The sequence below is a fragment of the Pangasianodon hypophthalmus genome, chromosome 2 (assembly GCF_027358585.1).
Source record: "Pangasianodon hypophthalmus isolate fPanHyp1 chromosome 2, fPanHyp1.pri, whole genome shotgun sequence".
NCBI classification, from domain to species: Eukaryota; Metazoa; Chordata; class Actinopteri; order Siluriformes; family Pangasiidae; genus Pangasianodon; species Pangasianodon hypophthalmus.
Genome location: NC_069711.1, coordinates 22740068 through 22753686, shown reverse-complemented (window position 1 = coordinate 22753686; position 13619 = coordinate 22740068). Strand labels below are relative to the sequence as shown.

Sequence of the window (13619 nt, the reverse complement as noted above, 5' to 3'; positions counted from 1 at the left end):
GTGTATCACCTTTCTACTTAATCTCTATTTCAATTAATGCAAGTGTTGTAGTGCTTAAGGTACATCTGAAGTTTAAATCTGAGTTATATGTTCAATAAGTTAAATACACTTTGCTTGTGTGATGAACTGACATTAACCCACGTCACCCACTCATCTTACACATTTCTATAATGTGCATTTCTTTTATCACTAATATATATTTAAAATATACCGCAAATCCACCTCCACATTTCTGTAAAGCTGCATTGTAATGTATATTGTTAATGTAACGTATAATGTATATTGTTAAAAGTGCTACACAAATAAAATTGAATTAATACACATATCAGGACCTCAAATTCAATTACCCTAAATCAATATTTATCTTATTTGATAGCTATTCTGCATGAGAGCTCAGTTCATTCTTAATGCATTATTTATTCTTACATGTTCAGCCAAAAAAGAATGAGTAAAAAAAAAAAATTAATAGATAAAAATGGTTGAAAAGTATGGCATTTTAATTTTCATTTCATTTCAAAGAAAAAAAACTGAATTATACTAACAACGAAACTGTTACAGTTAAATGATATTTATAAACTAAAAGTAAAACAAAAAGCTTTGGTTATCATAGAGGATTCTTCTCATCCCCTACATTGTCAGTTTCATCTGTTACCTTCAAGGAGACGCTTTAGACAACCACGGGCAAGGAAAAACGTGTAGCAGATGTCATTTGTGCCAACTGCCACTAGAATATTAAATATTGAGTCATAAATATGGGTATATGAGTAAGTGTGGATATGTATGCATATTCATGTACATATGGGAATGTATATGTGTGTTGAAGTATAATGTATATTTGAGGTTTTTTTTTTTTTAATGTTTTTGCTTTGCTGTTTTTTAGGTTGTGTTGATGTCCTTGTTTATACTGTATGGTGAAGCCAAAGACAATAGTGTGGACAATAAAAGTAACTAATTAACCGACTAATTAGAAACCCTGCTGGAGCAACCCACAAACTGTGAAAATGATAACCTCCACAGATGGACTCGTTTTGAAAAATGAAAAAATTTTCCAGCAGCGCAATATTCTGTGTCACAAGGACCTCCTGAGACAACACAATAAAAATGTAGGTTTATTACATGAGTAACATTTCTACTGAGCTACGGCATCATTAGCTTTGGCAACATGATGAACAACATTGCTGTACTTACAACAGTGACACTTATGACACACTATGTAGTGCATCACTGTTTATTAATATTCCAGAGATATCACATGTGTCTGCAGTAATCCTCCTTTTAGCTGAAAGTGTGATGGTAAGTGTCTTAGTCAGACATATAAAAATGCAGTGTTTCTCAGAACAGTACTGATGACAAAATCAGACTCATAAGAGCATCTGCCAAATGCCATACATGTAGAAGTACTGATGAGTAAGCGCAAGTCTGTGATGTGTGCACATGCAGCGCCAGAAGCAGCCAGCAGGTGTAGACGTTGAGCTCTGTGTGACATGCTGCATGATAGTCTACTGTCTCAACACATTTGACTCCTTAGGTAGGTCACAGCAGCTTCACTGACTGACTGACTGACACACACACACACACACACACACACACACACACACACACACACACACACACACACACACTCTTACAGATATACATCACATTTTCTCTAAATGCATTTCTGCAAAGCTGCAACACTAGGCTTCTGCTTCAACACACCTGCATCTACTCATCAGCTCATTCTCAGTGTTTCCATAAGCTGGATCACGTGTGGTCATGCAGGAGAAACAATAAAACCTGCAGATCCAAAGTATGTGTAAACTATATCTCATACATCCTTATAGACAGGCAAACTGTATGCAGCATGCATCTGCATTAATACGAAGCATTTTTAACTGGAGACCGAAGTCAGCTTATGGATAAATAGCACCTAAAGATCCTCTCCTAGGGTTGAGAGAAAATGACCCATCTTTATGATCTTTCGTATTGGCCGTCATGCATGAGTGCTCCAAACACAGGCTTTGTCATGTAGCATGTTTGTCCGTGGAGTTTGTCCAGCTGCCATGTGCACAACACAGCAAGTGAAGCCTCCACACAACATCTATTTACTCCACAATTTCATCATGCTGAGGCTTTATCACTGCATGAGTTGATTATGTCTGGAGTTTTTAGTCTCTTTAGATAATCTTTAGATAAGATTAACTTAACAGACATATGTTAACAATGTTGCCAGAGGACATAGTAGTAATGATTGATCTCTGTATAAATCATTGAACTTAAAACACTGGAAGCATCACTTCTCTAATAATTCAGTTTAATTCATATTGAACTGCACTTTAGATTAAGCCTATATTTGGTCTCTTTTTTCGGCAGAAAACAGGAAAAAAAAAAGAGTGAGGGCTTCCAGGAGTGTCTCTATACTGACAAAAAAGCACAGAACCTCTTTCCTACGAAATATAATGGAATCTTTACCTACAAGTCAGTTTGGATGGGATATACTGTATAATACATGGGTTTATTTCTACTGGCCATTTTGGAGAAGGTAAAATATGGAGTAATCCTTCACACATGTGCACATGCACTCTGTAAAAAAATGACTGGCATGAGTGATTTTGACAAGACTAAAATCACAGAGACACTCTGGCAAAAATTTAAATGCCTCACCATGTAAAACTAGTCCAATCTGAATATGCCTTAAATTAATAATAAAAACTTAATTACCTTCTTTATTTATGTATAGTAATAGTCCATTTCGAATCACTCATTTTAATGTAGTAACTGAACATGGTGAGAGAGACAGTCATGCATTGTGCTGTTATTGTCTGAATATTACACCCACGGCTTAACGGAGCCTGTACATCATCCAGCCTGTGATGATTTGTCAATCCAGCCAGATACTTTATGGATTAGTCAATTCTCCACAAATTTCAGAACCTGATAGTGTTAAGCCACGGTGCCTCATGATCCTTCTACAATGACCAAGCTGAAAGAATTGACACCATGAAAACCCGAAAAAAAAAAACATTTTTAAGACAATCTCATTAGCTACTAACTTCATCTAACTTGGCTGCTTTTCAGTCATCTCTGCCAAATTCGTAAGCAAGCTATTACAAGCTATTACATGTATATGTGGGTATAAGCTTCTGTGAGAGTGCATCTGGGTGTGAGAACACACTCACCAGTCCTGCAGTTAGAGACGGAGCAGACTGACCCAGTGTCTGGTTCCTCATGCGGATGAGGTTGTTTGGTTCTCCTGCCTGCTGTTGCCAGGCCAGCTGACTCACACCACTGTGCATGCTGCTGGACAGAGGCAGGAGCTGCTTCCCTAACACACACGTGCACACAGACCAAGATGTTAGCTAAAAAACAGCTGTGCAAAATGTTGGTCAGCAGTTCATTGTATCATTGTAATTGCATTTGTATTGGTGAGACCGGTTTTGACCTGTTCTAGGCTGAAATGTATTTTCATATTTCCAGGTGTGGGTTATAAAACGATGTCCTAGAACGTGATGTATTTTGAGTGAACCTACTGACACAGTAATCTAATTAAGTGTTGGTGGGTGTCCTTTCAGTTGGTCAAGAAAGTAAATAACTCTAAATGCACTTAAACATGTAATAAAATGCTTTTAATAAAAAAAATGTATTAAATTAATGTCTGTTGTGTAAACAGTTAAATTGAATGTCAGTCAGTCATATGCCTTTACTAGAACTATTCAGTATTCAAGGGGATGATGATAATGTCTTCACCAGATCTTAAGGCTAGATCTCCAAGTGTGCTTCTGAGAAAGAAAATGAGGAGAAAGTGCATGTGTGTGTGTGTGTGTGTGTCTTACCAGTTAGGCCAGCGGCCATGCTGCTGCGGCGGGCTCGGCTCTCATCCTGGCTGAGTTGCCGCTGAAGTTTGGTCTTTCCTGCAGCAGTGGATAAGTCAGGGTTACTCAGCTTTCGAAAAAGCAAAGCAGGTTGCACCACCGTCTCCTTCTACACACACACACACACAGAGAGAGAGAGAGAAATTGGTGAAATGGTGAAACATTACAAATAATACCCAAAGTGATTCTGTTAAATGAAACAGTAAGGTTGCACTGAGAGCATGAATTTTAACATGTAAAGCAGATGGACCACGATAAATAGTCACTGTGGTTGCAACAGTTACTGGCTTATTGAGAATTCAAATGATTTAAATAATGAACAATTATTACTTTACTCAAAGTCATCCTTAACTTTACACAGTTTTCACTGCATTCTTTTAAGAAACATCTCAATGGTCAATACAACTTAGGCCAGTGTAATCGTGTCAGAAAATACAAGAGCATGTTCCAATAGGATTATGTGATGTAACACAATGTATGTTATATAACATTTCTGATTTAACATTTACCTGGTAATACATTATTTAAAGGGTATCTTCATAGCGCCTTTACAACACATTCATAAGCATTGCATAAATATTTTCTAAAGCAATGTTGGATACTTTATAAAAGACTCATGTCAAAACACGCAAGATGATATTGGAAGTTTTATAGAACTTTGTTTTTACGTGGAAGCAAGTGGAACCAACCATCAATTACCTTGAAGAGTTGACTAAGATACTCTGTTACTATCATTTTTTATCCATAAGTTATTATGCAAGTTACTCACTTGCTTTTACTAACAGCACTTTGAGAAACAGTGCTTCATGAGAGTCTTCTAAATGTAAATTTGATTAACACTTTAGTTTGGGGCATTAAAGTCATTCATTTGGCTGCCATATGAGGCTTCATACATAAGAAGCTGTACTGGAATGGGGTTAAGACATAGATACCTTAAGATACCAAACCTTTGACCATATAGTGCACTTCTTACACATTCGGGAAACTGAATGCTATTTGTACAAAAATGATTATAAATCCCCTTTCCAATACAGCTTCTTATGTATAATGCCCACATTCCAGCCAGATGAATGACTTTAATGCCAGCAAACTGAAGCGCTAATCAAAAGTACATTTCTAACACTCATGAAGCAGTATGTACAGAAAAACAAAAGAATAACTCGCAAGATGTGGATTAAAAAAAAATATTACCATAACAGAGTATCTTAACCAGTTAACTCAATGATAACTCATGGCTATTGTTTTCTCTTCCATACAGACAACTGCATGAAACCTCCAATATCATCTTGCATGTTGTCATTTTGACTTTCATAAATTCTCCAGCACTGTTTTATAAAATATTTATGCAATGCTAATGAATGTGTTAAAGGCACACTTCAAATAAAGTGTTACCTTTCCTTTGTTAGTTTTGCATTTATTATTAACTAATTAAAATAACATGTTGAGCAGGCAGCACATCCTTACTTTCAACTCATCTCACTGGAAGAAACTGATGGAAAGTAACAGCATGCCTTGTCAGGGAGGGAGGGAGCGGCTGCACTTAGCATATACTTGTACAACAATGTCAAAGGTGAACAAAATGGTTTTGTGGAAAACTGATAGAGACACTCAACCGTAGCAGGTAATTTTTTTTGTCACTCAGTTTTTCTTTCATTGTTAAAACTTTGATCAGAATTTTTCCTCAAGGCAAATCATGATGAGGTGAACAACAATAACACACAAGCCTACACTCCAAAACCACAAATTCAGGCCATGCATCACCAGTGCACTGGGGGAAAGGAGTGGGTGTGCGTAGGGTTGAGGGTATTTTCTTTTTGCATATTCACAAAATCAGGATTACTTGATGTGCCTTTTTCAGTTGTCTGTTAACACTGTGTGAGAAACGCTAAGTTTATTATTTAATTCAGAAATTAAGTACATTGTTCAAAACAAGTTTGGCATGCACCATTAATGCCACACAATGTACAAAATACCTTCATAAATCACACTGATTTTTATTTCACAAATGCTACCAAAGTTCAGTTCATGGGCAGGAAAATACATGCCAGAATAACAGACTGTTTATTCCCAACATTAATCTTGTTATGACTGGAAAAAAAATAGTGGCACTGACAGACAGACTTTATCTGATGCAAAAAAGATTTTGGCTACACTGTGTATATGGGAAAACTAAAAATCTGTGATTTGTTCTAAAGCCAGCTTGGGTGATTTTAAGTGCTGCATTTCAAATATACAAACACTCTGGCTGATCTACATGAGAATCTACATGAAAACTACTGCTTATTTAACACTGACATCTGGATAACCAGTCAGACAACGCTGTATCCCTGAGAATCTACTTCCACACATGTAAAAACACTCTAAATTCATTTATCAAGAGTGAATGGTGACATATACCACTCCTGATGAAAATAAGCCATAAGCCAAACATACAGCCTTATAGAGAGAAGGAGGTGAGGAAAGACAAAACCAGAGAAGGCCTGGGTATAACAGATGTCAAATGTTATTTCAGTTTTAAACTGTGGAACAGTACATATTTTCTTCACACATCCTCAGTGGCTAATCACTTGTTTAAAGAAGGCACAGTAACCAAAACACTTCATCAGACTGTGAAACTGTTTTCACGACTGTCGTGAAAACATCACAGAAACAAAAGAATAACACAGCGTTTTATTTCTGTCCAGGCCTTTAGGGCTTTTGATGTAAGGTACATGGTAGACTAACTAGTAGGTAGATGTTATTGTTAACATATTCAGCTGGCTATTCAAATCAGTTTTCACCCTCTGTGGCCGCTCATATTGCTGGACATGGTGATTCTCTGCATCTCCCTTTGGTCCTCCAATTAACTCAGTAATCCTGATGCCTGGGACAAGCACATTTCATGGCCAGGATATTACCATGGTCAGAGAGGTTGTTCTGACCGCAACCCCTCTGAACACCTTTGAGATGAACTGGAACGCCGACTGCACCTCAGGCCTCCTCGCCCAACATCAGTGCCTGACCTCACTAATGCTCTTGTGGCTGAATGAAAGCCTTCCCAGAAGAGTGGAGGTTATTATAACAGCAAACAAGGGACTAAATCTGGAATGGGATGTTCAACAAGCACAAGTGTTAGAGTCCGATGTCTACAAATTTTTGGCCATATAGTGTATGTTCAAAGGTAATGAGTGTCCCACTGCCTGCTGCACTACACACATGAGCTGAGATATGAACTGTAGAACTATTTTTGTTAGCATGAATGTCTGATGGAAGAACTTCTCAAAATTAGGAACATGCAGGTATGTGAAAATACTGACAAAACCCAAGTTCGGTGCAAAGCTGTCATATAACTCTCCTGCTAACAGAACACTCGACCACCTTATGGTTAAACATATTGAGAGAAAAAGACACTAACCAGCCTCAAATAATATCTTTTATATGTGACGTGAAGACAGGATACCAGAGCTGAAACACTGGTCAATAATTCTGTCAAGGGCGCAAACACATTGTGCTACGTGATCATATACGCTTTTGTTTCCCTTAGTCTGCACTTAACTAGCTGACTACCTTACCTTGCCATACATTTTTTACATTACACTGGCTAACACTTTTTAGCACAGTCAGCTAGGTTTCCTGGGATGAGGCAGTACACTGGACTTTTTACCTGCCCAGTGGGATAGCTAATAAATTTACTGTGTGTCCAACCATGATTGTAATAAATCTTAGCATGAATCACTTGAATTATTATCCATCTCAGGCTACAAAGATACTTATTTTGAACATTCTTGTGTATTTGCTTTAGATTTTCAGGCTTCTGCACACACAGTGGAGCTACACTGGCACTCTATTTGATTTACAACACAGATGTTAAAAAGGAACCGGATTCTCAAACCACTTTTTTCCCCCCTTATGATCCTGTGATCATCCCAAGCCAGACCTGCATCGTCTCCATCTCTTATTTAATAGTCTCCTGGGATGGCAGAATGTCATTATGCCTTCAACAAATGTACTGCTTTGGTTACAGAAGGACAAACAAGATGACTTGTCTTGAAGCGGACCATTAAAAAGAATCACAACACCCGTCAAGACAATATTCATACTTCAAGTTGAGTGGTAAAATGTTCTGGGCCCACTAACAACACTGGCTTTGTGATGTGGTTTATGTTGCCAGTGAAATGCCGTGTTCTTTTAACGCAGGGATGGGGAATGGAAACCAGGCACATCTCCACAACCAGTTACATCCTCTCTGTGGAGTCAGAAGACTCCAGAACATCTGGACGGCCTGCGTGTCTGACACACTGCGGCCTTAAAACCCTAGCATACAAGAGCTGTCCAAGAGCGTTTCCACCACTGAACTGTAATACAAACAATCCCACAGCTTACACATGCTTCAAATATTAGCCTCTTTCTTCCATCAATTCTGACATGTCCCCTCTCTCTCAGAAACAACCCCGTGCAAATGTTCCACAAGTGGTTTTCATACCTTACTGTCACCTTTAACCATGACATATTTGATACTATTTGATACTCTTCAGTTTAACAGCCATAATAATTATTGAAGAACTTGTCATGTAACCACCGAATTGGTTAGTAAAATACTACTCAGAATTCTCATTGATTTTCTTTGGATGAATGTCTTTAAACAGCTTATTTTCCATTACAACTTCACTGAGGGAAACTCTGGGTGTGTCAGGCAGCACACATGTATCCTCCGTTGTTTCTGCCCCCATGCTAAGACAAAAAAAAAAAGTGATTTTTTTTTTCAATGACAGATAAACAGACTTGGAGATGGGCCAGCTGTTAAATTAGTACTACATGCTAAATTCTTTAAACATGAACATAGAACCGATAACGGCTGACTAGAAAGAGCATGACTATGCACCAATATTAAAAGGTAATAAAATAACAATCGGTTTTGTCAGCTAATTGTCGTAGCCATAAAGCTTCCATCAGGAAAGGCAGTGCTGATTGGTACAGCCCAACTGTGCACTGAAGTTCTGCTGTGATTGATTGGGTCCAGCCTCAGTGCTCGAAAGTAAACAACAATAATAGTAATCAGCAGCACACTATGGTGATTGAATGACAAGCGCACTGTTTATACACAGTACTGAGCAACCAAAGAAGAAAGCGAGAGCACCGACAGAAGCATGTTATTACCGTACAGCTCACGCCAAAGGTGATTACTAAACCATGGTATTAGCGGAATTATGAGTTGGGCTAAGAAAATTACTATCTAGATCTGACAGACGGCCTCATCTCAGTATTCCAAAGGCTTAATGACAATCCAGTAAAAACTTCTTATGGCCAGCTCATGTTCCTCACTTGTGGCTTTCCCCTTTGCCAGATGTTTTTCCACAGCAGTCGCATCCCATCATTCTTGCAAGGCAGTGCTGTTCCCTCCTAATCATCACTACTCATTCATCAGATTTCCCCCTCTACAGAGCCGTTCACCCAGACTTATTAAGAAGGAATGGAATTATTTGGCCAGGATTCAACTTACAGTTAGGAGAGAACAAATATGACAGACTTAACAGAGGAATAATGACAGTAATTAATGCATGGAAATTGCTGATAGGTTTCTAGTTTATGAGTGGTGGTGGTGGTAGTGGTGGTAGTAGTAGTAATAATAGAGGTAGCAATAGTATTTGTTGTAGTAGTAGTAGTATTAATCGTATTGATGGTGGTGGTAGTAGTAGTAGTAGTAGTAATGGAGGTAGCAATAGCATTCGTAGTAGTAGTATTATTAATAGTATTGGTGGTGGTGGTGGTGGTAGTAGTAATAATAATAATAATAGAGGTAGCAATAGCACTCGTAGTAGTAGTAGTAGTAGTAGTATTAATAGTATTGGTGGTGGTGGTGGTGGTAGTAGTAATAATAATAATAATAGAGGTAGCAATAGCACTCGTAGTAGTAGTAGTAGTAGTAGTAGTAGTATTAATAGTATTGGTGGTGGTGGTGGTAGTAGTAGTAGTAGTAGTAATAATAATAGAGGTAGCAATAGCATTCGCAGTAGTAGTATTAATAGTATTGGTGGTGGTGGTGGTGGTAGTAGTAATAATAATAGAGGTAGCAATAGCACTCGTAGTAGTAGTAGTAGTAGTAGTATTAATAGTATTGGTGGTGGTAGTAGTAGTAGTAGTAGTAGTAATAATAATAGAGGTAGCAATAGCATTCGCAGTAGTAGTATTAATAGTATTGGTGGTGGTGGTGGTGGTAGTAGTAGTAATAATAATAGAGGTAGCAATAGCACTCGTAGTAGTAGTAGTAGTAGTAGTAGTATTAATAGTATTGGTGGTGGTGGTAGTAGTAGTAGTAGTAATAATAATAATAATAGAGGTAGCAATAGCACTCGTAGTAGTAGTAGTATTATTAATAGTATTGGTGGTGGTGGTGGTAGTAGTAGCAGTAGTAATGGAGGTAGCAATAGTACTCGTAGTAGTAGTATTGGTGGTGGTAGTAGTAGTATAGTAGTAATAGAGGTAGCAATAGTATTCGTACTAGTATCAGTAGTAATAATAGTATTTGTAGTATTAGTAATATTAGTCTTAGTAGTAAAAGTAACAGCCGTAGTAATAGTAGCACTGAGCACATATTGCCATACATGCCACTGAGCATACATTTTGGGAGGAATGTCCATGGAACATAGTTACATACACAAGCAATATAATGAAATGTATCCACAACATTTAATTTACACTCCAGACAGCTGTGTTTAAGCACTCCACCCAGGTCACTTCCCTCTTGGCAGAATGATGGGTGCGTTCCCACCTACCACCCCTCCATCTGTTCCAATAGCAGCCCCCAGGAACCTGCACCTACAAACTTACCAATTACACACCCCACCCCTTACACATTATCTACCATTACCTTGCTCTGTTTCTCCACACATACTTTATAAGTCCAGCTCAACACCAGGAATACACTAATATAACAAAAGACAGAAGTACTGCACATCAACCGTGACCCACTTCCACCTTGAACAGTTATAACTGTTGTATCTCACCAGCTGCAGCAGATGTACCAAGTCATGTGAAAAATCATGTCTCACCTCCTCTGAAAGCTTTTTTTGATCCCATTTCAGAAGGTTTATAGCAGTGCTGCAGTAAATATAAGAGAGAGTTCCTGGTCTGGGAGATCTCCTTATGGATGACATAATTTGAGGCTGTATATAGACCTAAACTTAGAGACTACAAACATTTTAGAGGCAGATATTAGTGGGCATGTTATATATATTTTTTTACTACTTACACCACTGGTTAATGCATAAGAAAGCCAAGGTTTAAATGCAAAGACAACTGCTGCTAAAAAACTGAATAATTTCACAAAAAAAAAAGAAAACTATATATCTTTTTCCTACAAAGCCCCCAGCTATGGAACAGCCATGCTGACGACTCAGACAGACTAAATCTAGGCTGAAAATCTCTTCTCTTAGGTAAAGGTACAGATCTGAGGGTTTATGGCTGGAGAGTTTTCTGGAAAACCAGGGTGTTTTGGAGTTAATCTTATCTGGATACTGTAAACATGCACTTCCTATAAACTGCTGATGTAATCATAAAGATTGTCATGTGCTCATCCCAAGACTCTTATTTACAATTGACTGAACATCATTTAAACAAACTCGGTACTGTTTGTCTTTACTCTTCTACAACTGTATACTGTATCAATTTATAATCTCAATATCCAGTGTCACCCAGAAGAGGTGGGCTGCATTCTGAGTCTGGTTTCTCTTAAGTTTTCTTCCTCATGTTGTCTCATGTCACCTCTGGTTTGCATCCAGATTTCTGTAAAGCAGCTTTGTAACAATGCCCATTGTCTATGTGCTATACAAATAATGCGGAATTTAAAAAAAAAAAAAAAACAGTCTAAACATTTGCTAAAATAAAGGTTTTGGTTTAAAAACCAATTAGATGGTAAAATATATGAATGTAGGTCTGTAGATGTAATAATCCATGACCACGCAAAATGTGAAGACTAGACCTAAATCCTCAGCTTGCAGAATGGCTGTATGGACACACCTTGGATTTGTGTTAGTGATGTGATGTAAGACATGCAAAGGTCTAAGTTATTTCACTTTTACTCTTTTGTATCGTCTTTACAATGCTTGAAAATATAACAATGCCATGGAACCCAGCAATTGGCAGCAGGCACATTTCCATTTGTTTCTGTTGTGCTAATAAAAAATTTGTTGAAATCAAGATGCATCAAAGAATCACATCATGACAGCCTGAATTACAATTCAATGAAAATATGAGGTACTTCAATTTTTATGCAGCATGCTTTCAGTTGGTAAAATCAGAGCTTGTTCTGCAGCATTTGAGGTGTTATATTAGTGTTTTAAACCTGTTCTTAAATCTACAACCACTAAGACTCGTGCAGCACAGAGTGCCTGCAGAACACTTTCTATCTTTGTGTATCCATGACTGCACATGTTAATGCGCTCAGTTCACATAAGCAGTAACAAAATAAATTCTCTTATTCAAAATACACCAAAACTACTACTAGGGGTAGCACAGATTAGCAACACCTTAACCAAATAAGTAATATTTAAAATGATAGTGTGATATAAACTGACGTGACTTTGCATTCACAGCTGCAGCATTGCTGTTAATTTCCCTCCGGACTGCAGAAATACGACTGGGCACGGCACCACTGACTGCAGTGCACTGAAGTGTGTGCTTCGGTAAAACACATACACACACCCATGGGCGTGGACACATGCACACAGACACTGAGTCAACTCAAGATTTGGTCCAAGAGCACAACCAGGTTGAAAAAAAAATCTGTTTGCACAAGAGGATCAGGTGTGTTGGACTGGAGTTCAACGTACACACACACACACACACACACACACACACACACACACACACACACAGAGTTTACTCCAGATAAACAGAGCAGAGCTGTAATGAAATATTCACACAGGAATGAAGGCAAAGAATTAGCACTTTAAACAGAGGAGGTGGAAGTGTTTCAAATCATTTCTAATAGGCAGAAATTTAACAGCCTCCCGAAACACACTTGTCCTTGCAAACGTCCTTTCCAATGAAATATGAGAAGGAACACTTTCAGAATTGAGAATTCAACAGTGCTGTGGTATAATACACAATAAGAAGGTGTTGATTAATTTTCTATTACAGCAGCTCTGAGAATAGTTCCAGCCGCAAGGCAAATCAAAGGTCTGTATTAAAGCACTTGTTCAAATACATAATACACCAATTAAAAACCACGTGTAATGATTGATGTAGTGAAGTTTTATGAGAATTTTTTGGAAAGAGAATCCAGTATGGCGTGTCATTCTTCAATTAATAAAAAAAATATATTGTAGTGGCGTAAAAGGAATAAAACTTTAGAATGTGTGGTCACTTGAAAATATTAGAACTTTAGGGTAGTAACAGTAATGCAGAGTGTTGATTATATGTCCTATAACCGCACACCCTGTCGTGATTTAGTCCTTACATATCAGATCAGCTCTAGGTTGTGTTTGTGTGTGTAAGCACAAGTGTGTGGACTGGAACCAGCACAGCAGTGTGTAGTAATTAATTTAACAGCTCAGACTTTCACTGAATGCTTCCTGACAGCTGTTTTAATCTGCTCCCGTGAGTGAACCACAGGATCGTCCCCTGTTAGACTACGAGAGCAATCTGTGTACAAGTGTGTGTCCAAAGAAAACATACCAGTGTTGCTGAACTGTGAAGGAACGTTCACAAGAACATGATCCACCCAGCATCATGAGCAATGGGAGTGCTTCCAAACTGAGTATGTTATGCAATTGTGCATTACAGGGAGGA

At 38.0% G+C, this 13619-nt stretch overlaps 1 protein-coding gene across 2 annotated transcripts in view; it reads right to left on the bottom strand.

The window, feature by feature from the left end:
* The window catches only part of mast2 (microtubule associated serine/threonine kinase 2), a 122352-nt gene that overhangs the window by 90209 nt on the left and 18524 nt on the right, over positions 1-13619 (bottom strand). For both annotated transcript variants that reach the window (XM_026933585.3, XM_026933586.3), the window contains exons 2-3: positions 3813-3960; positions 3159-3304 (exon numbers count right to left, since the gene is read on the bottom strand). In XM_026933585.3, coding sequence (XP_026789386.2) covers positions 3159-3304; positions 3813-3960 — 294 coding nt within the window. The remainder of the gene's footprint in view (positions 1-3158; positions 3305-3812; positions 3961-13619) is intronic.